The 23,158-nt window shown below is 42.2% G+C and overlaps 1 protein-coding gene across 3 annotated transcripts in view; it reads left to right on the top strand.

Annotated features, from left to right (window-relative positions):
• Window positions 1–23,158, top strand: part of LOC132380949 (C4b-binding protein alpha chain-like) — a 91,627-nt gene that overhangs the window by 64,938 nt on the left and 3,531 nt on the right. Inside the window, exons 19-20 of one of the 3 annotated variants that reach the window (XM_059949960.1) lie at window positions 10,904–11,015; window positions 13,915–16,565. In XM_059949960.1, coding sequence (XP_059805943.1) covers window positions 10,904–10,994 — 91 coding nt within the window. In that variant the 3' untranslated portion in view covers window positions 10,995–11,015; window positions 13,915–16,565. Of the gene's footprint in view, window positions 1–10,903; window positions 11,016–11,189; window positions 12,932–13,914; window positions 16,566–23,158 lie in introns of those variants that run through there. The other 2 variants (XM_059949961.1, XM_059949962.1) reach the window with 2 other exon arrangements.

Here is a 23,158-nt window from a genome sequence, read left to right as displayed (position 1 = left end):
TAAAATTCTACGGGGAACCCATCAGGTCTGGGAGATTTCCCTGAGGACCATGCAGAAATTGCAAAAGATATTTCTTCTGATGATATAGGCACATTAAGTTTGGCTTTAAAATCAGATGAAAGCGAAGGAATATTCAGATTATTTAAAAAATGATCAACAGAGATATTGTCATTCAAAGATTCAGAGGAATAAAGTTGAGAATAGAAATTTTTAAATGGGTCATTGATTTCTAATGTAAGGTCCGATGTAAGGTCTCCATTCTCCTTCCGGATCTTTGTCGTATGTTGTTTGGCTTTGGAACACCTCAGCTGATTGGCTGGACATTTACCAGATTTGTCACCATGAATATAAAAGCGACTCTTACTTTCAAGAAGTTGACGTTTGACAGGTTGAGTAGACAGAAGATTAAATTTAGTTTGAAGTTCTACACGCTTCTTGTATAGTTCAGGATTCTTAGTTTGAGCATACAGTTGATCCAATTCTTTAATCTGATTGATGAGGTCTAATCAATCTGCACAGGACTTTCTATTAAGATTTGCTGTATAGGAGATTATTTGGCCCCTCAAATATGCTTTCATGGCATCCCAGACAATCTGGGATGACACTTCAGGTGATGTATTGGTGTTAAAATAAAAGGTTATCTGATCCTTAATAAATTTTAGAAAATCATCATCTGATAATAAAGTCAAATCAAACCGCCAGTGTTTAATCCTTTAAGGGAGACCAGGAAAATTTAAAGACAGAGTAATTGGGGCATGGTCAGAAATCAGTATACTCTGATAATCACAAGAATAGACAAATGGAATGAGTTGATTATCGAGTAAGAAGTAGTCAGTTCTAGTAAAGGTATGGTGAACATGTGAAAAAAAAGAATAATCTCTCTCAGTAGGATGAAGGAAACACCATATATCAGAGATCCCATAATTAGAGAGAAACGATTGAATAGCTAAGGCAGATTTAGTAGGTGGTCTAGTAACAGAGGATGATCGATCCAAATTAGGATCTAACCAACAATTGAAATCACCACCCAGTATAAGAGAGTATGAGTTTAAGTCTGGTAGTGAGGAGAAAAAACGTTCAAAAAAATTAACATCATCAAAATTGGGGGCATACAGGTTTGCTAGTACAACTTTAGTATTATATAGTTTACCAGAAACAATAATAAAATGGCCATTTGTATCAGATATCTTATTGTGGAATTCAAAAGGAATATTTGAGTTAATAAGGATGGAGACCCCCCCCCCCCCTAGCTTTGGCGACAAAGGATGAATGAAAATGTTGACCTGCCCACTTTGACAAAAGCTGTGAGTTATCAAAACAACGAATATGAGTTTCTTGAAGGAAAGCAATGTCAGCTTTGAGTTGTTTAATATGTGAGAAGACTTTCCTTCTTTTAACCGGGTGATTCAATCCCTTTGCATTCCAGCCCACAAATTTAAGTGTATTAACCATTATCAATTGTTAGTGCATAAAAGGCAGCAGGCATATAAAAAGTCAAGCAGTACAATAACAGTCTGGGAGCAAAAATGTAAACACAGATTTGTAGAATCAAAACAGAAACATGTCCTGAGTAACAAAAGAAAGCAAAAGAAACAGTAAGTAGTGTTAGAGCTGGAGATCCCACCCCACTCTCGCAACCCAAAACTAGACGGCTACCAAAAAAATTAACCCAAATGTGACTTCCAGTTCCGTGTCGTTGACAACAGTTCCGTATAAACACTATAGCAAATGGAAACTAGTTTATGCACTGGAAAACATAATTACAAATAGGAACAGCTTCAACGGAAGTATAAAACTTAATACAAAGAAAATCAAAAGAAAACCAAAACTAACCTACCCATGAAAAATTTTAGATTAAAAGAAAAAAAAAGGAGAAAAGGGGAAAATTATCGATTCGAGGAGAGTACTTATCAACCATTTACAGAAAAAAAGGCAAAACTTAAAATGTGAATCAACCAACAGAGAGGCCTTCAATAAAAACTCCAAACCTCCAAAACAAGTTAGAGTCAATTGTAGAACTCTATCGATAAAGTTATGCAAAAAAATAGATTACACAAGTACAATCTAAACGTCCGCAGGGAAACATTAAACGCACCAAGTCCAGGGAGAGATTGTCTACCGCCCTTAGAGTTTCAATAGATAATGTCTGAATTATTTAAGTAAAGTCTGAGTCCGGAAAAAATAACTTTACTACAAGAGGTACTTATCCACCATTTTAGAAGGTCAGACCGGGTTCCGAAGAAGACGAGATGACCGGAAGACTTCCAACAAATGCCTCAGCCTCCTTCACTGATTTAAACCACTTATATTCTCCAGTAGTAAGCGTAATTCGGAGATCGGCTGGGTTTCGAAGGGAGGGTCTAAAACCACGATCAAAAAGCACTTTCATTACACCTTTAAACTCAGCACGCATCTTCAGAACCTGGGGGGCAAAATCCTCCACAAAACGAATGACTGTATTTTGAAAAGCAAAAGTACCTCTGCGGCGTGCCTCCATAATCAAACGGTTTTTCACCTGGTATTGATGAAAGCACAAAATTGCCAGTCATGGGCGGGAACCCAGAATTGCGGGGGGAACGTAGATCCTGTGTGCCCATTCGAGCTCAGGTGGATTCGGAAGAAATTCCCAAAATCTCACAGAGAAAATCGGAAAAGAATTCCACGGGAGAGCCCTGTTCGGTGGCCTCTGGCAAACCAAGAATTTGTAGATTGCAACGTCTGCTCTGGTTTTCAAGATCCACCATTTTGGAAAAAAGTTTACAATTCAACTCCTCTAGGCTTGAGCAGAGGGTCTCAAGGTATTGAACACGGCGTTTTAAATCTTCAGAAGTTGAGTCGATGCGAGATAAATGTTCAGCATGTTCGTCCACTTTAGCGTTGCTCCGATCCAATTTGACATCCAGCTGGTTGAAAGAAGTTCTAATTCCTTTAAAATATCTTGTTGATGTTGCTCCAAAGCAGCAAGAATGTCAGCTGGCAAAGTCGTAGAAGTTTCCTTTTTCCCAGTTTTCGTACTTTTGGTAGACATTATTAGATGTGTTCGCAGGCAAGTAAAAGAAACCTAATAAAATACCTAACTAAGGTTTAAGAATGGAGACGTATAGTGCAAAGATAGGAAGAATGACGGAGCAAAAGTTCGGAGCAGCTAAACAATCGCCATCTTACCGGAAGTCCGTACAATTTTAACATTGCATCCCAACTTCTATACTCAATGCTCTGATTTATAAAGGCCAGCATACCAAAAGCTTTCTTCATCACCCTATCCACATGAGATTCCACCTTCAGGGAACTATGCACCATTATTCCTAGATCACTCTGTTCGACTGCATTCTTCAATGCCCTACCATTTATGATGTATGTCCTATTTGGATTATTCCTACCTAAATGTAGCACCTCACATTTATCAGCATTAAAACCCCATCTGCCATCTTTCAGCCCACTCTTCTAACTGGCCTAAATCTCTCTGCAAGCTTTGAAAACCTATTTCATTATCCACAACGCCACCTATCTTAGTATCATCTGCATACTTACTAATCCAATTTACCACCCCCTCATCCAGGTCATTGATGTATATGACAAACAACATTGGACCCAGTACAGATCCCTGAGGCACCCCACTAGTCACCAGCCTCCAACCTGACAAACAATTATCCACCACTGCTCTCTGGCATCTCCCATCCAGCCACTGTTGAATCCATTTTACTACTTCAATATTAATACCTAACGATTGAACCTTCCTAACTAACCTTCTGTGTGGAACCTTGTCAAAGGCCTTACTGAAGTACATATAGACAACATCCAGTGCTTTAACCTTGTCAACTTTCCTAGTAACCTCTTCAAAAAATTCAATAAAATTTGTCAAATATGACCTTCCACGCACAAATCCATGTTGACTGTTCCTAATCAGACCCTGTCTATCCAGATAATTATATATACCATCTCTAAGAATACTTTCCATTAATTTACCCACCACTGACATCAAACTTACAGGCCGATAATTGCTAGATTTACTCTTAGAACCCTTTTTTAAACAATGGAACCACATGAGCAATATGCCAATCCTCTGGCATCATCCCTGTTTCTAAAGACATTTGAAATATTTCTGTCAGAGCCCCTGCTACTTCTACACTAACTTCCCTCAAGGTCCAAGGGAATATCCTGTCAGGACCGTAGACTTATCCAATTTTATATTTTTTTCAAGCGCCAGTACTTCCCCTTCTTTAATCATCATAGTTTCCATAACTACCCTACTTGTTTCCCTTACCTTACACAATTCAATATCCTTCTCCTTAGTGAATACCGAAGAAAAGAAATAGTTCAAAATCTCCGCCATCTCTTTCGGCTCCACACATAGCTGTCCACTCTGATTCTCTAAGGGACCAATTTTATCCCTCACTATCCTTTTGCTATTAATTTAACTGTAGAGACCCTTCGGATTTATTTTCACCTTACTTGCCAAAGCAACCTCATAACTTCTTTTAGCTTTTCTAATTTTCTTTTTTAAGATTCTTTTTACGTTATTTATATTCCTTGAGCACCTCATTTACTCCATGCTGCCTTTATTTATTATAGAGCTCCCTCTTTTTCCGAACCAAGTTTCCAATATCCTTTGAAAACCATGACGCTCTCAAACTTTTAACCTTTCCTTTCAACCTAACAAGAACATAAAAATTCTGTACCTTCAAAATTTCACCTTTAAATGACCTCCATTTCTCTATTACATCCTTCCCATAAAACAAATTGTCCCAATCCACTCCATCTAAATCCTTTTGCACCTCCTCAAAGTTAGCCTTTCTCCAATCAAAAATCTCAACCCTGGGTCCAGTCCTATCCTTCTCCATAATTATATTGAAACTAATGGTATTGTGATCACTGGACCCGAAGTGCTCCCCCACACATACCTCCATCACCTGACCCATCTAATTCCTTAACAGGAGATCCAACACTGCCCCTTCTCTAGTCGGTACCTCTATGTATTGCTGCAAAAAACTATCCTGCACACATTTTACAAACTCCAAACCATCCAGCCCTTTTACAGAATGGGTTTCCCAGTCTATGTGTGGAAAATTAAAATCTCCCACAATCACAACCTTGTGCTTGCTACAAGTATCTGCTATCTCCTTACAAATTTGCTCCTCCAATTCTCGCTCCCCATTAGGTGGTCTATAATACACCCCTATAAATGTTACTACACCTTTCCCATTCCTCAATTTAATCCAAATAGCCTCCCTAGATGAACCCTCTAATCTATCCTGCCAAAGCACCGCTGTAATATTTTCTCCGACAAGCAATGCAACACCTCCTCCTCTTGCCCCTCCGATTCTCTCACACCTGAAGCAATGAAATCCAGGAATTTTTAGTTGCCAATCACACCCCTCCTGCAACCATGTTTCACTAATAGCTACAACATCATATTTCCAGGTATCAATCCATGCTCTAAGCTCATCCACCTTTCTTACAATGCTCCTAGCATTAAAATAGATGCATTTAAGAAACTCTCCACCTCTTCCTCTCTGTTTATCCCTAACAATGGGATCAACTTTATTATCTTTTTCTTCCTTCTCCCCTACATCTTCGGTCTGAGCGCTCCCCTTCTCTATCACCTGCCTATTCTCCCTCACACACTGTCTACTAGCTTTCTCTATTTGTGAACTAACCTCCTCTCCCTTAGTCTCTTCAAATTGACTCCCACCCCCCCCCAACCATTCTAGTTTGAAGTCTCCCCAGTAGCCTTAGCAAATCTCCCCACCAAGATATTAGTCCCCCTGGGATTCAAGTGTAACCTGTCCTTTTTGTACAGGTCACACCTGCCCCAAAAGAGGTCCCAATGATCCAGAAACTTGAATCCCTGCCCCCTGCTCCAATCCCTCAGCCATGCATTTATCCTCCACCTCATTCCATTCCTACTCTCACTGTCACGTGGCACAGGCAGTAATCCCGAGATTACCACCTTTGCGGTCCTGCTTCTCAACTGCCTTTCTAACTCCCTGTATTCTCCTTTCAGGACCTCTTCCCTTTTCCTACCAATGTCATTGGTACCTATATGTACCACGACCTCTGGCTCCTCACCTTCCCACTTCAGGATATCTTGGACGCGATCTGTAACATACCGAACCCTGGCACCAAGGAGGCAAATTACCATCCGGGTCTCTTGATTGCATCCATAGAATCGCCTATCTGATCCCCTAACTGTCGAGTCCCCTATTACTGCCTTCCTCTTCCTTTCCCTACCCTTCTGAGCTACAGGGCCGGACTCTGTGCCAGAGGCACAGCCACTGTTGCTTCCCCCAGGTAGGCTGTCCCCCCCAACAGTACTCAAACCGGAGTACTTATTGTCAAGGGGTACAGCGACTGGAGTACTCTCTAGTATCTGACTCTTCCCCTTCCCCCTCCTAACCGTGACCCACCTCCCGTGGCCCCGGTGTGACCACCTGCCTGTAACTCCTCTCTATCAACTCCTCACTCTTCCTGACCAGAAGAAGGTCATCGAGCTCCAGTTCCCTAACACAGTCCCTTAGGAGCTGCAGCTCAGCGCACCTGGCGCAGATGTGGACGTCTGGGAGGCTAGGAGTCTCCAGGACCTCCCACATCCCACACCGAGAACAACAAGCTGCCCTCACACTCATACTTCCCCTTTCCTCAAATAACAGGAAAAACTGAAAATTAAACCTACCTTGCCTCGCCCATTTCCACCTCAGCCCGTTGAGCCCAAGCCCTTAAGCCTTCACTCTGCTTCCAGCTCACTCCGCTGCATGCAAATGACGCTGCCCGCTGTATAAGGCCGTGTCCTTTTTAAATCTTCCCCACTTCACTGCCCGCCGTCACATGCCAGTGCAGTCCCGCCTCTCTTAACTCCGATGAGAATAAGAAAAATTCAAGATGGCTCCCGCTGCACTCCTGTTCTGATCCTCCGGCTTCCTTCTCCAAATCATTTGCAAACTTACATACCCATCCATGTGTGTTTTCATCCAGCTTGAATACAAGAACATTCATACATACACACTTTAATTGATGGTTTTTTTACTATTATTATTTATTGCAATTTATTGCTGCTGCAAAGTCAACAAATTTCACAATATATACCAGTGATATTCTGATTCTGAATGAGCCTGTCATGAGGGACCTTGTGCAAACTTCTTCATGTGCCTTGCGCGTTACATGCTTGGGCAATCATGGCTCTCCACAGCAAACGATCCCTCACAGCGTCAATGGTTCTTTCACAGTGTCCATCTATTTTCTTCTTTGTCTTCCGCTTCTGCATTTCCCAGGCATACGGCCTTGTAATCTAAAGCATTCTGTTTCTCCCTTTCCGATTACATGGCCCAGGAATTTAAGTTTCCTCTCATTTAATGTTCTAATTAAAGATCTTTTTGTATGGGCACATTAGTGTACTGTCTCATCAGTCACCCTGTCTCTATATGATATTTTCATCATTCTTCTAGGAAACCACATTTCTGTTGCTTCTAAGTTTCTTTGGAGTTCTGCTGTTATAGGCCATGTTTCAGAAGCATACAGCAAGATTGACCAGATGGAACATTTTAGTAGCCTCAGCCTAAAAAATGTGTCTGTTGGTAAAAATGTGCAAACACCTTACCAAACCCCACTTAAATAGCATCCACAATTCTACCTTCATCAATCACTCTCATAACCTCCTCAAAAACACTATCAAGTTGGCATGGTGCGAAGACAATAACCTATCCCTCAACATCAGCAAGACGAAGGAATTGGTTGTTGACTTCAGAAGGAGTAGCTGACCGCACGACCCCGTCTACATCGGTGGTGCGCAGGTGGAACAGGTCAAAAGCTTTAACTTCCTCTGGGTGAATATCACGAATGACCTGACTTGGTCTAACCAAGCAGAGTCCACTGCCAAGAAGGCCCACAAACGCCTTTACTTCCTGAGAAAGCTGAGGAAATTTGGCCTGTCCCCTAAAACCCTCACTAATTTTTATAGATGCACCGTAGATAGGGAGCATCACAACCTGGTATGGAAGTTGTCCTGTCCAAGACCAAAAGAAGCTGGAGAAGATCGTGAATAGACATTAGACAATAGGTACAGGAGTAGGCCATTTGGCCCTTCTAGCCAGCACCACCATTCACTGTGATCATGGCTGATCATACACAATCAGTACCCCATTCCTGCCCTCTCCCCAAATCCCTTGACCCCACTATCTATAAGAGCTCCATCTAACACAGCCCAGTACATCACACAAACCAATCTTCCACCCTTGGACTCACTTTACACTGCATGCTGTCGGAGCAGTGCTGCCAGGATAATCAATCAGCCAACACACTTTTTGTCCCTCTTCCCTCCGGGAGAAGGTTCAGGAGCTTGAAGACTTGTACAGTCAGATTTGGGAACAGCTTCTTTCCAACTGTGATAAGACTGCTGAATGGATCCTGACCCGGATCTGGGCCGTACCTTCCAAATATCCGGACCTGATTTGCACTAACTTACTTTCCCTTTTCTATATTTTAAAATTATGATTTATAATTTAAATTTTTATTATATTTACTATTGATTTGTACTCCAGGGAGCATGAAGCGCAGAATCAAATATCACTATGATGATTGTACGCTCTAGTATCAATTGTTTGGCGACAATAAAGTAATAAAGTAAAGTTAGTAGGACCTTGTCCTAATTAGGCAATGGTTTTCTAAATTCTCACAAATCCTATCTCTAAAAATGCTTTCCAGTAACTTCCCTACCGCTAACGAGAGACTATAGTTTTCAGGATCGTAACTATTTCTCGAATAATGAAACACCATTAGCTACTTAACAGTTTTCTGGGACCTCACTGGTGGCTGGAGAGTACAGGAGAATATTGGTCAAGGCCCCAACAATCTTATCTCTTGCCCTTCTCAATATCCTGGGATATATCCCATCAGATGCGAGGGGTCTTATCCACCTTAATGTTTTTAAGAGACCCAATACATGAGCCTGACGTCAGTTGTGGGTAAATTATTGGAAAATATTCTAGGGGACAGGAATTCTAAGTACGTTTGTACATGGATAGACAAGGCATGATTAGGGATAGTCAACATGGCAGGATTCAGTTTTAGGTCCTCTTGTTTATCATCTATGTTAATAATTTAGATGATGTGATAAACTGAGTTAGCAAATTTGCAACAACACATTTGCGGGTGTAATGGACAGGAAGGAAGGTCATTAAAGCTTGGAGTGGGATCAATACCAGCTTGAAAAATGATCTGAAAGATGGCAGATGGCATTTAATGCGGGCAGGTATGAGGTGTTGCACCTGATGAGGACAAACCAGGGTAGACATTGCACAGTGAATGGTGGGACACTGAGCTATGCAGTAAGACAGGGGATCTGGAAATACAGATCCATAATTCCTTCAAAGTGCTGCATAAGGCCATAAAGACAGCTTTATGGCACATTGGGCTTTATAAAATATTGAGTGCAAAAGTTGGGATGTTATGTTGAAGTTATTATCAAATATTGGTGAGGCTAAATTTAGAGTATTTTGTGCAGTTTCGAAAAAACAGGAAAAATGTCCATAGGACTGAAGGAGTTGATAGAAAATTTACAAGAACATTGCTGGGACTTGACATGAGTTAGAGGGAAAAGTTGAATAGGTTAGCAGGACTTTACTTCCAAGAGTGTAAGAGAAAGAGGGGAGATTTGATAGAAACTTACAAGAAGTATGAAGGGTAAAACTAGGGTAAATGCTGAGGTTGAGTGAGACGAGAAATAGAATTCATAGTTTAAGGGTGAAATGTGGAATATTTAAGAGGAACCTGAAGGGAAAGCTCTTCACTCAATAGTGGGAGTGTGGAATGAGCTGCCAGTGGAAATGATGGATGCAGACTCAGTTACAACATTTAAGGGAGGTTGGGTAGGTACATGGATGAGAGAGCCATGGAGGGCTGTGGTCCAGGTGCAGGTAGATGGAACTATAGGCGAGATGGGCCAAAGTACAGTGGTGCTCTATGACACTGCCTCTTTAGTTAGCGTGAAATGCCCATTAATGGATTAAGGAACATAAGATCAAAGACATAGGAGCAGAATAAAGCCATTCGGCCCATCCAGTCTATTCTGCACTTGATCATGGCTGATGATCTTCCTTCTCAACCCCATCCTCCCTGTAACCTTTGATGCTCTTTTACTAATCAAACTTTCCAAGGCGTAAATCTGAAGAGACTAACAGAGGCCTACACACACTGATCAAGGAATTATCAGCCTCCATTTTAAATATTAACCAATGACTTCACCTCTATAGGTGCCTGTGACAATGAATTCCACAGATTCGCCACTCTGAGTAAAGAATCCTCCATCTCTGTCCTAAAGAGACAAAGATGAGGAGTCCTTGTATTCGAAGGCTGTGCTTTGTGGTCCTCGGCAGTCCCAGTATAGGGAAACGTCATTGAGGCAAATGTTCAGCAGTAATGTGTGCAAGTGGCAGAACGTTTACAGGATTTCCTGTGAACATGGAGCAGTGTATTTCATCCAGACGATGGAAACCCATATTAAGGGGCACTTGGAGGTGTATCTGTTTGGGTTAGCTAGAGAAATCGGTGGTAGCAGAACACTATATTCGCAATGTCTACAGGATTGATTTCAGCAAAAAACTATTGTGTCACGACGGTGACTTTTGGGACCATCTGGTGAAGGAAGCCAGTGAAATAAAACTGGAGAACAAGAATTTTAACAAAGGTCGCGCTCTAGGTAAGGACTGTAATTTGATTGTAAACAAGGTGGGACAGGGGAAATTTTTTGGATGAGGTCAAACCAATCAGGAGGAACAGGTGACAAGAGGAAGCCCGAGAAGAGTTTATTCATCATATATGCTGGGACAACACTATATCATTTCTGGCAGACCATGTTTGAAAAGTTGAATGGTGGATTTCTCATGTCCCTTGGTTCTTGTGTTCTTTCTAGCCTGATGAGAAACAAGAAAAGAGAACTTGAGAACGGAGAGGTGCTTTCCCATCAGATGGAGCGCCTTGCACCTGCTGAAGAGACAAAGTAATGGACTTCAATTTTTAAAGAGGTATTTAGTTTTATATCTCCAGCAGTTTTTGGGGAAAAGTTTAAGCATTTAAAAGTACTTGTTCAAAGAAGGTCAGTCAGTGTAGAGTTAGAAGCCTGGTCATTATCATCATTATGTAGCGACTGGTCGATCGTGGTCTTTGACTGTGATTGTTCTTGGAAATTTTTTTCTCAGAAGTCATTGCCTTCTCCTGGGTAGCGTCTTTACAAGACAGGTGACCCCAGTCATTATCAAAACTCTTCAGAGACTGTCTGTCTGGTGTCAGTGGATGCAGAACCAGGACTTGTGATATACACCAGCTGCTCATACAACCTCCCATGGCTTCACATGGTATTGATCGGAGGCTAAGCAGTGCTACACCTTGCCCAAGGAAGGAGCACCTTACTTCTCCTTTGGTAAATACTGATTTCCTCCCCGGCAGCTAATTTAATCCAGAGGTTGAGGATAGTACACTAGGACCAATGCCCCAAGGCCACAGGAAACACTCTGATGTGCTGAGGTCTTGGGTCCTTTAAAAAAACCCTGCTTTGGGGTTGTGAAAACTAGAATATTGCCCCCACTGGAAAAACTTCTCTAAAAGTTTGGATAGGCTGGTGGGTCCTGTGCAGGGTTCCCTAAAGTTTAACTTGCAGATAGGTACTGTGGTGAGGAATGCAAATGCAGCGTTTGCATTCATTTCAAGAGGACTAGTATATTAAAGCAAGGATGTAATGCTGAGGTTTTATAAGGTATTGATCAGACCGCAGTTGGAGTATTGCCATCAGCATTGGGTCCATTATCTAAGAAGGGGCATGCTGGTATTGGAGGGAATCCAGAGGTGGTTCACAAGAATATTCCTGGGAATGAAAGGGTTTACATATGAGGAGAATTTGATAGGGCTGGGCCTGTACTCACTGGAATTTAGAAGAAGAGCGATCGAATATTGAAAAGCCTGAAGAGAGTGGGCATGGAGAGGATATTTCCTATAGTGGTGAAGTTCAGGACCAAAGGCACAGCCTCAGAATACAAGAACAGCCCATTAGAGCAGAGATGAGGAGGAGATTCTTCAGTAAGAGGGTGGTGAATCTGTAGAATTCATTGCCTCAGATGGCAGTGCAGCCTAAGTTGTTTGGTATATTTTAAGAGGAGGTTGATAGGTTCTTGATTGGTAAGGGTGTCAAAGGCAGGAGAATAGGATTTAGGGAATAATAATTCAGCCATGATCGCATGGCAGAGTAGACTCGATGGGTTGAATAATCTAATTCTCCCTTGTCTTATGGTTAATTTTCTTGGAATGAAGAAGATGGAGAGAATATTTGATTGAAGTGCACAAAATGACATTGGGTCAGAGTAGAGTGGCCAATCAACCAAGCATAAAGGGGGAGACGAAGGAAAACCAGTTTCATTGAAAGGGTGGTAGTGACCAGGAGAGGTAATAGGAAGAAGCAGCTGCTGCACCTAAACAGGACTTGGATGTATATGTGAGGAAGTGTATCCTGAAGTGATGTGAGCTCAGTGTTGGAAGGTGGGTTTACACTGGGAAGCCCTTTCTGGCACAGACTCACTAGCAAAGTAGCCTTTCTCTGGCTCAAGTTGCAGGCAATATAAGGTGGTTATGAACTGGATAATTAGTTAAATAAGAAGTTTAGAAGATGGAACAATAGCTATGCCAACCATGATACTAATCTAATGCCACCTGCCTGCACATGGCCCATATCCTTCCATTCCCTGTCTGTTCATGCGACTAAATGCCTCTTAAACATTGTTTCTATTGTATCTGCTCCTTCCACCAATCATGGAAATGGGTTTCAGCACCTACTATTGTGTGTATTTAAACAAAATACTTGCCACTCCATCAGAGTCAGGTTTAATATCACCAACATATGTTTTCATTTCTTGATGGATATTGAACCCTTGAACACTACATCACTTTTTAAATATATATTTCTGTTTTTGCATAGTTTTTGATCTGTTCAATGTATATATAACTCTTATTTATTTATTTATTATTATCATTATTTTATTTTAATTCCTTCTTTCTTACGTATTGCATTGAACTGCTGCTGCTAAGTTAACAAATTTCACAACACATGCTGGTGATAATAAACCTGATTCTGAAATTACAATACATGATAAAAAACTGTAAATGACATTAACTATATGGATGGGGAAAAGACTTGCCCATACCTCTTCTATGCCTCTCATAATTCTATAACTCACCCCTCATTTTCTTGTGTCCTAAGGAATGAAGTCCTCACCAACTTCAGGATTTCACAGATTACATTAAACTTAACTCTCGAGACTGCACCTGTGGAGTGTCATTGTTGAATTTCTGCTTTTTATTTCAAATAATTTAGGTTTGCAGAGACGTCTTTCCTGCTGGAAAATGAGCGATATTACTTTCTGGCTTTACCATTAGTGTGACTCTATGACTTAGAACTGAGGGCAGTACACAGGAACAGGCCCTTCGGCTCACGATGTTGTGTCAACCGATTGAACTAGTAATCAGTGGTCAACTAAATTAATCCCGTCTGCCTGCACTATTTTGAGATCCCTCCATTGTCCTCACAGTCATGTGCCTTCTAAATGTCTCTTAAAAGTTTCTGCCACTACCACCATCACAGGTAGCACATTCTAGGCACCCAGCTGTGTGTTTTTAAATGAAACTTGTCCCACACACCTCCTTTGAAATGACTCTCTCACCCTAAATCAGAGGTTCACAACCTGGGGTCTATGGCATAAATGTATACTTTCTGGTATTAGACATTTCAACCCTGGGGAAAAGATGCTGTCTGTCTACTCTATTTTTGTCTCTCACAATCTTATAAATCCCTATCAGATCTCTTCGTAGACTTTTGAAAGCTACTTCTTAACTCTTTCTACACTATATTACACAACTTTTTTTTCTTTCCTTCTACAGATCGGTACTATGAAGTTATCATTTTGAATTTGATTAATTATGGCAGAGGTGTGGAACTGGAACTTCTGCTGTGTCGAACAAGTGTATCGAGTATAGACATTCGATTAAGCAAATCCTGCATTTCCTTAGCGGTGTTTTTAAAAGAAAAGGATGAGAATACTCAGTCAAAATTATGTGCCAGCTCAATGAAGTTGCAAAGCAGCAGATTAAATGGAAATGTTCTCATGCTTGCAAAGGAATGTTTATGAAACTTCAGATCAATTGTAAAGAATTATATAGACATTTATATTACCCTGAAAACATATCCCATTTGGAAGCTCCGGAGTAGCTGATCCCAATATCTACTAGAGGATCCAAGTTGTATGATTGTTTCATGCTATTTCTAAATTCATAATTGATATAGATTATTCCAGGTGAAGATACTTATTGAGTCTGTTAATTTTGTTTGAGTGCTATTTAATATTTAAATCTGATGTTTCAATTTGTGGGTGCTTTTGAAATCAGCAAAACCAGTGCCAGAGTATTCTTGTTCAGAGGGTCTCAGTTTGTTCCAACAACCTGTTTTAAACATCTGGACAGATGATAGTGACATTGGTAATAAACCAGCTTACTGAGGTTAATTACATTTTGTTCTAAACCAAAGTCAAAGATGCATAAAAAACGGGTGCTTCAAAAGAAGTCAACTTGTGTTTTTAAAACTTAATTAGAACTTCTGATTAATTTCACTGAAGTCCTGCACAGCAGAAATGTAACTTGCTCTTTGCTAATTCAGCACAAAAGATTTGTTTCTCTTTCCTTGTGTGCTGCTTTCAAGATGCTCCTGGCAAAGCATTGTTAGTCTTTATACCTCTTCTAAAGCTGGGCTAGGATTACCCCTCCAAAGGCATGCAGTTCTGAACAACGCGAGCAAGTAGGTGGTTACTTGAGGGGTGCAACTGAACCGCTCTCCTTTGCAGAAGAGGCCAGAATCTTCCCATGTCACCCGATGTGAGACCACCATTCTTACTTAAACCCTTCACCCCTACTGGGACCTAGGCCTCTGACAGCTGCTTGCCAGGATCCTCTGTCCTGCGCACGTCTTTCTAATTGTCCCCAGGTATGGCCCGTCTTCTAGGCGAAGATCCTCGCTCTCCCGGGGATGAGGCCCTTGTAGCTTCTGGTGGTGCTTCTGTTGATCTGGGTTTTTATGGGAAGCAGTTGCTAGCCCATGCCCAACCTACCAACCTTCGCAGCCGGGGTTGGGTCTGCCCGTGGAAGAGTTGATACCACCGTTTCCTCACTATTATTATTAATTGGCACTTGTATCTTTGCTGAATAGATGTTTATGTTCTGATTTTGAATGAGATTAAGAAATCTGAAATTGGTGCAAGCACCTGCGGGGTTTTTCTGTGTTAGGAGCTTCAAAGGGCCACTAGGCAGCACCTTAATGATGTCAAAATGAAGAGCACTTATCAAAAATAATTTTAGAGACTTACTGTTTACTCTTTATGCTGTGGCTTTTTTTTAGGTAAATTGTAAAATTGTAATGATGCTCGAAATTCTTGCCAATTGACTACCCAGTAAGGCAGCGTAAACTAATTTGTGTTGTATATATAATTATGTCTTTTATAAGCTGCAAGTGCAGAATGTAGTGCTCCCTAAAATCATCTGCCTTTATATCATTCTGGCTGTTTCAATTGGTTTTATTGATTGCTAACACTGGGTGCAGGTTAACTTCTGGATTTGTAGAAGCTGAGGGTCAGAGAGAACTGAAGATGGAGAGTTGTGAGGAAGCTGGAACAGAGTGGGAGTTTAGAGGCAAAGCTTGAGACACAGCTAAACATCCAATAAGGAAACACCTTCCGGGAAGAGGGTTGAGGCCAGACTAGATATTACACTAAGCTGGAGGGAAAATTTCAGATGAAACCAGAGCTTGGGTGAGAAGTCCTGTCGATTTTAGTTGTTGAGCGGATGGGAGTCACACAGATAACAAGAGCATGTAAAATTTTGTCCATAGTGGATCAAGGATCTCGTTTATTGTGCGAATAGTGCACATTGTGGCCTTATTTATTTAGAAGTTCCAAGGTGCAATAGAATTGCTCTTGGCTTGTGATTTAATTTTTCACTTTATAATTTTAAGTGAAATAAAGTGCTAAAGAATTCTTGCACTTAAGTTACAGTATTGGCACCTTATACCTAAACTTTGGTGTTTTTATTATATGCCCGATGATATTTATTAGTAAATTTATGGTTGAAGTTACCATATACTTCTGAATGTACTCAACACATCTGTTCACAAAGTTCACGTTCCCAGTGGGAAAGATATAGCATGCATCCTGTATCCACTGTTGTTACAACATTTTTGTTTTTGATGGGCAGGGCTCATCCTGTTGCTCTTCTTCACTTTGGAATATGGTGTTTACTTGTTTATTTTGCAGTGCTTATCAAGGTCATGTATATTATAAAACAGACCTAATGTCAAAGACTTAGTACGTCCTGAATCTGAAAGTACCACCCAGTTGTCAGTTTAACTTTTAAAGTACAGTGAAAGTTGATTAACTTGTTTTTGTCTAAACGAGCCCGTTCAGCTTTGGATCTAATGTCCAAGCATTAAATATAGTTTCCAAGTGCTGTTATCTCAACTGCTCATGTTAATAAAATCATTGCACTAATTAATTTCTCTTTCTTCCATCTTTTATGCTGCCCAATGATTACCCTTGTTGCAGGCTGTTCATTTGAACAGTAAACCAGTCGTCACTGTTCTAATTGGGATCTTGTTCTTGTGGCCAAGTCCTCGAAACCTGAGGTAGCCTTCACTGTTGAAGGTGAGATGGTGTCTAGCTATAATTCAGGGGATTACAATGGCAGTTCATTGGCTCTAATGGGCAACCACACAGGCTGAATTTAGAGACTTGCGTTCGTCAGGCTGGGTATGGACAGCATGCTTCAAAAAGGTTCATTTTATTGTCGAAGTATGTGTGTATGATACAACTGTGATATTTATCTTCTCATAAAAGACATCTTCGGAGAAGGGTCTCAGCCTGAAACATTGACTGTTCACTCTTCCATAGTGCTGCCTGACCTGCTGAATTCTTCCAGCATTTTGTGTGTGCCTCTTTATAGTACATGCCCTGTAAACCAGGCAGCATCCTGGTAAATCTCTACCGCACCCTCTCCGAAGCCTCCACATCTTTTCCACGAGTCAGCTCGTGTTCTGGTCCTGTTTGGGAATCTGCCTCTGGTCTTCTCCATAAGGCAGCTCTTCTCGTGCTCAACGGTGTCTGATTGCGTGATCGAATTCCAAACTGTATGGCGCAGGCTCCGCAGTTTCCGTAACACATACAAGACAAAAAGAACAGGCACAAAGTGTAGAAAAAGTGCAATAATTGTGAGATTGGCTCTCTGGAAGACATTGCCCAAGGAATCATTTGCTGGTGCCATCTTGACCAGATCAATAAAATACTTCATCCCTGAAGGATATTATTGAAGCTAATTGGTTCAAGTGCAATTGTGGTCTGTGCCACTGTGATCAATTTTTACTAAATCCGCACCATGAATTGAATTCACATTCCACGGTAGCCATGGATGGTTTGAGCCATGGTTTCTAGCAGAGTCAGTAATTAACCACAGAACCACCAGCATACGGTTTGTGAACCTTTTGTAATTGTCTGGTTTTCTGCATTAATTACTGAAGATGAAGATCAGACTGTATCTTATAAGTCACAATAATGGACAAACACAATATGCCTAGACTAATAACACACAAACAATTGTACTTTTCATGTCTTTATTGAACACCTTGTTTAATCATTCACAGTCCAGGCTGGAAAAAGTGTGTAAACCCTCCAACTTAATAACTGATAGAACCTACTTGAGCAGCAATAACCTCCACCAAATGTTTCCTGCAGCTGTTGGTCTGAGTTCGACAACGGTGAGGAGGAATTTTAGACTATTCCTCCATATAAAACCATTTTAGTTCATCAATATTTCTGGGATACCTCGCATTAACAGTCCTCTTCAAGTCGTGCCACAGCGTCTCATTTGGGTAAGGTCTGGACTCTGACTTAAACATTCCAACACCCAAAGTTTTTTTTAAACCATCCTGTTGTTGATTTTCTCTCGTGATTCAGATCATTGTCTTGTTGTATCATCCAACTTCTATTTAGCTTCAGTTGACAGACTCCTACGCTGACATTCTTCAGAAAACTGTCTTGATGCAATTTTATATTCATTGTTCCCTCAATGATTGCAAGCTGTCCAGACCCTGCGGCAGCAAAGCAGCCCCAAACCATGATCTCCTTCCACCGTGCTTCACAGTTGGGATGAAGCTTTGGTGTTGGTGTGCAGTGCCCTTTTCCCTGCAAATGTAGCTGTGTGCATTTCTCCCAAAAGGTTCAACTTTTGTCTTATTGTCCTAAAAGCATTGTGGAACATCCAGGTGGTCTTTTGCAAACTTGAGATGTACAACAGCATTCTTGTTCACTGTTTTTTCTTATAGTGGACTCATGAACAGAGATGTTAGCAAGTATTAGAGATTTCTGTAGGTCTTTTACTTGTTACCCTGGGGTTCGTTCTCACCTCCTTCGGCATTCCTCGATGTGCTCTTGGTGTGATCTTTGCAGGATGCCCACTGTTAGGGAGAATATCAACAGTACTGAATTTCCTCCATTTGCTGACAATTTCTCTTGCTTTGGAATGATGAACACACAGGTCTTTAGGAGTTCTTTTGCTGCCTTCTCCAGCTCCACTCATCTCTATAATTCCTCTAATGTACTCTGAAAGTTGTTTGGATCAATCAAGGCATGGTGCACATAAACAGATCATTCTGGAGAAGAGCAGGCTCTGTCAGTAATCTGACTTTGTGTGTCTCTTTCAATAGGGCAGGGCACCTCTACAACCCACACCTCCAATTTCATCTCATTGATTGGAACACCAAGCTCCAAGTAGCTTTTATTAGAAGGTATTATACAAGAGGTTCACATACTTTTTCAACTTGGACTGTGATTGTTTAAATGGAGTACTCAATATTGACAAGAAAAGTGCAATTGTGCGTTACTAGTTTAGGCAGATTGTGTTTATTATTGTGACTTGGATGACAATCAGATCACATTTTATGAATAATTAATACAGAAAACCAGGTAACTGCAAAGGGTTCACAAACTTTTGCTTGCAACTGTACATGTTCGGCTGAATCAGTATCAGGTTTATTTTCTCTGATGTACCTGTACATTGCAGTTGCAGTACAGTGAAATAAAAATTACTATGTTGCAATAAAACTATATATAGTATATGTAACAGAAATTATTTTAAAAACTGTACTGTGTTCTTGGTTCAGCTTAGGGTATTCACAAACTTAAGAGGACAACATGTTCAAGGGCACAAGGGAACACTATTAAAACTAGCAAACCTGCAATACGAAACTAGAAACGGTTCTCTCTAGCAGCAGTTCAGAAATCAAAATACATATCTTCTAAATGAGCTGATCTGCAGGATGCTTCCATGCAGCCTGTCCCTGTCCTTCCCACTCCCTCTCTCCTCCCACCCCACTGTCCCTCTCTCCATCTCAGCCTGAGGCACTTGTTCTTTCTACTTGATGGCAGCAGCGAGAAAAGAGCATGGCTTGGGTCAGGGTCTTTAATGATGGATGCTGCTTTCAACAGCATTTCATGTAGATGTGCCGAATGGTTTGGAGGAATTTATCCATGATATACTGGCCTGAATTCTTTGTAGATTTTCCACTCAAAGGCTTTGGTGTTCCCATACCAAGCCTTAATGCAGCCAGTCAATACACTCTCCACTACACATCTATAGAAGTTTGTCAAAGTTTTTGGTGCCATATCAAATCTCTGCAGAGTCTTAAGGAAGTAAAAGCACTGTTGTGCTTTCTTTGCAATTACATTTATATGATGGGTCCAGGACAGGTCCTCTTAAGATGGCTACACCCAGGAATTTAAAGTTATTGATCTTCTCCACCCCTGATCTTCCAACGAGGACTGCCTCATGGACCTCTGCTTTCCCTCCCCTGCAGTCTACAATCAGTTCCTTGGCCTTGCTGACATTAAGTGACAGGTTATTGTTATGACACCACCTTTGATATGGCTCACAAGTGTGGTGTCACCAACAAACTTGAATATGGTGTTGGAGGTGTACTTAGCCACACAGTCATCAGTGTAAAGTGAGTGGAGCAGTGGGCTAAGCACACACCTGTGGTGCACCTGTGCTGATGGAGTTTGTGGTGGAGATGTTTTTGCCAATACAAATTGACTTGGGTCTGAAAGTGACGAAACCTGAGATCCCATTGCACAAGGAGAATTAGATGCTCAGCTGTAACTGACAGAGAGCATCCTGATATATGCATCTTTGCTGTTTAGATGTTCCAGGATTGTGTGAAGAATCAATGAGATGGCATCTGCTGTGACCTGTTGCTCTGCTAGGTAAACTGGAACGGATTCAAGTTGTCACTTGGACGGGAACTGATTTGTTTCATCACCAGCCTCTCAAAATTCTTCACTGTGGATGTTAGTGCAACTGGGGGAAAAAGTCATTTAGGCAGATAACCACGCTGTTCTTGGGCTCTGGTATGATTGAAGCCTGCTCGAAGCACATGGGTACCACACACACTGAAGTGAAAGGTTTAAGATTTCCTTGAACTCATTGTACTCATTTAATCGCTTATGGTGTACATTCCTGCTTTTAACAAAACAAAGAAACCCTTTCCCAACAGTAACAAAGAAAAAAGAAGAAACCCCCTTTACATCATCAACTAGTTTGTCACCAAGATGGCATCAGGCTGCAGAAAATTGTTCGAAGTCTACGGGAAGGAAGGGTCATATTGATCTTGGAATAGGTTAAAGGGCATGTACTATTCTGTAACAGCTAAAGAAACAGGGCAGACAATAAGCTGCAAGATGATAACCAGATGGATTGTGAGGTCAAGAGTCCATTTTATGATATTAGGGACATTCATATCTTTTATTACTTATTTATTTATTTATTGAAATAGTGCAGAAGGGCTAATTCTGCACTTCAAGCCACACCGACCAGCAATCCCGGATTTAACCCTAGTCAAATCACAGGACTATTTACAGTGACCAATTAACCTCCCATCCAGTACATCTTTGGACTGTGGGAGGAAACCAACCACCCGGAGGAAACTCACATGGTCACAGGAAGAATATTACAGGCAGCGGTTGGAATTGAACCGGGGTTTCTGGTACAGTAAAGTGTTGTGCTAACCACTATGGAACCATGCCACCCCATCTTGAACTTACTGTTCTGTATGAACAGCATGCAAGATGAGATTCTCACTGTACTTGACAATATTAAATGGCTTCTTGGACTTCAGGCTAAGATCAAGTGTAGTTTTGTTGCAGTCTACTATGATCAGGAGGCTGAGGAGAGGATAATTTGCTGATGTAGGGGTGGGTCCTCGTACTGATTGGGTAACCAATCTAACACCGCTTTCCAGCAATTGACGCACGGCCAGAATGGCCTCTTTGACCCGCACACTGAGTGAAGGACCTGAGATCCGAAACGCTGTTAAGGGTGGCAGTGAAGGAAGCCCATTCGATAGGCACCGCTTCATTTGAAATTTAATCCTGCAAGTTCAAGGCAGAAGACATCTACTGCATTCAGGAATTCAACTGATTCTTTGACGCAACTTTCAAGTACGTGAAAGGATAGCAGAAGCTCCAGCGAGATTTTTATGAGAAGAACGAGCAACTCTGTCACTGCTGAAGGAACAGCCCCTTTTCAGTAACCCCACCCAGGAGCGGGTGATAATGGTGCACACATGAGCCCATTGTGGGCCTCCTCACTGTTCTTGCCCATTATGCTGAGGGTGAAGGACATAAAGGACTTATTTGGGATCTGGACAAGCAGGTGACAAGCCAAGGTCAAGTCAAGGCTGGATGCCACTGTCCCCACCATCCACCTTTCCTCAGTCTTCGCCATTGGAGGGAACCGTGGGCACGTGGTGTACACTGGGAAACTCAGGGTATGCCGGAACTGCAATACGTCAGGACATACGTGGCCCAATGCAGTGCAGTGATTTGCAAGAACTGTAAGCAAAGGATTGCACAGAAAGTTAATACTGCAACCTTTGTGGAAAGGCCGGCCCCCTCTACAAAGCCTGTCCAAAATGTGCCGGCACCTACGTATGGGCACAAGAGGAGGTGCTGGCACCGGAAACAGCCCTGGCAAACGTCAATGCGTAGAGGCAATAATCTGCACAGGTCTGAAGCCTGGCACGGAGCAAAGGCCAACCACCTTGAGCTCCACATCCCCAATCAAAATCCCCAGGCCCCTCCAAAAGACGAGGAGGAGGGGAGGGCACAGGGTGAAGCAGAATGACGGGTGCTGAAGACATCAGCCAAGACACAATGGGCTGAAGAAAAGGGCAGGGCAGCATACAGCCACCAGCAACCTATCCCCCATCGAGGGAGGAAACCGGTTTAAGTAGAGGAAGCATGTAGTGGATGGATGGGAAAGGAATTCTGCTGACCACCCTACAGATCCAGGAGGCTGCGAGCAGCATGACGCCCAGTCAACCCAGCTCTGGGAAACCGGAAGTAGCGCAGAAGCCTCTGGCCACCAACTCTGGGAGACTGGGAACAGTATAGGAGCCACCAACCCACAACTCTGGTTGTCTGGGAGCAGAACCTCGTCTGGCACTCACAAGCTGAGAGAGGTGAAGAATGTAATCAGCCAGTGCAGGAGAAAGAAACTGTGAACAATATTCCCACCACTCACATCACCAACATCCGGGGAGGATTATCTTCAGTACCCAAGCCCACAAAGGCACACCGGTTTACTAAAGCTGTGGGCACGATGGCTCAAGGCTGAGTGACAAAGGCGGTTGAGACGGTGGCCCCGGCCTTTGTCTGAGTGGTTGGGGGGCAATGATTGCAATACTTCTGGCCTGGGGATTCTGCTCAATCACCCCCTCATGGTGGCAGACATAAAGTACCGAAGCAGTCCGCTCCACCTAATCAACCTGTACACCACAGCCACGTGCAGTGAGCGACTGGCCGCCCTTGATCAGCTCCCATTGCTTCCGGCAATGTCCCAGCCAGTCATTTGGCCGGAGACTTCAACTGATGAGGCTGGTCGATCTGGCAGCACTGACAGCAGGCTGGATAGCACCTCCAGGTTCCTGAAGGAAATGCTGAAAATAGCCACGCTGCTCGATGCCTCTGGCACCCCCCCCCCCCCCCCACCACCAAAGGTGGAGCACAGCTGCGACCCACCTGGTCACAATCGGGTG

This window comes from Hypanus sabinus, chromosome 25 (genome assembly GCF_030144855.1).
Source record: "Hypanus sabinus isolate sHypSab1 chromosome 25, sHypSab1.hap1, whole genome shotgun sequence".
NCBI lineage: Eukaryota > Metazoa > Chordata > Chondrichthyes > Myliobatiformes > Dasyatidae > Hypanus > Hypanus sabinus.
This window is presented reverse-complemented; position numbering and strand designations above follow the sequence as displayed.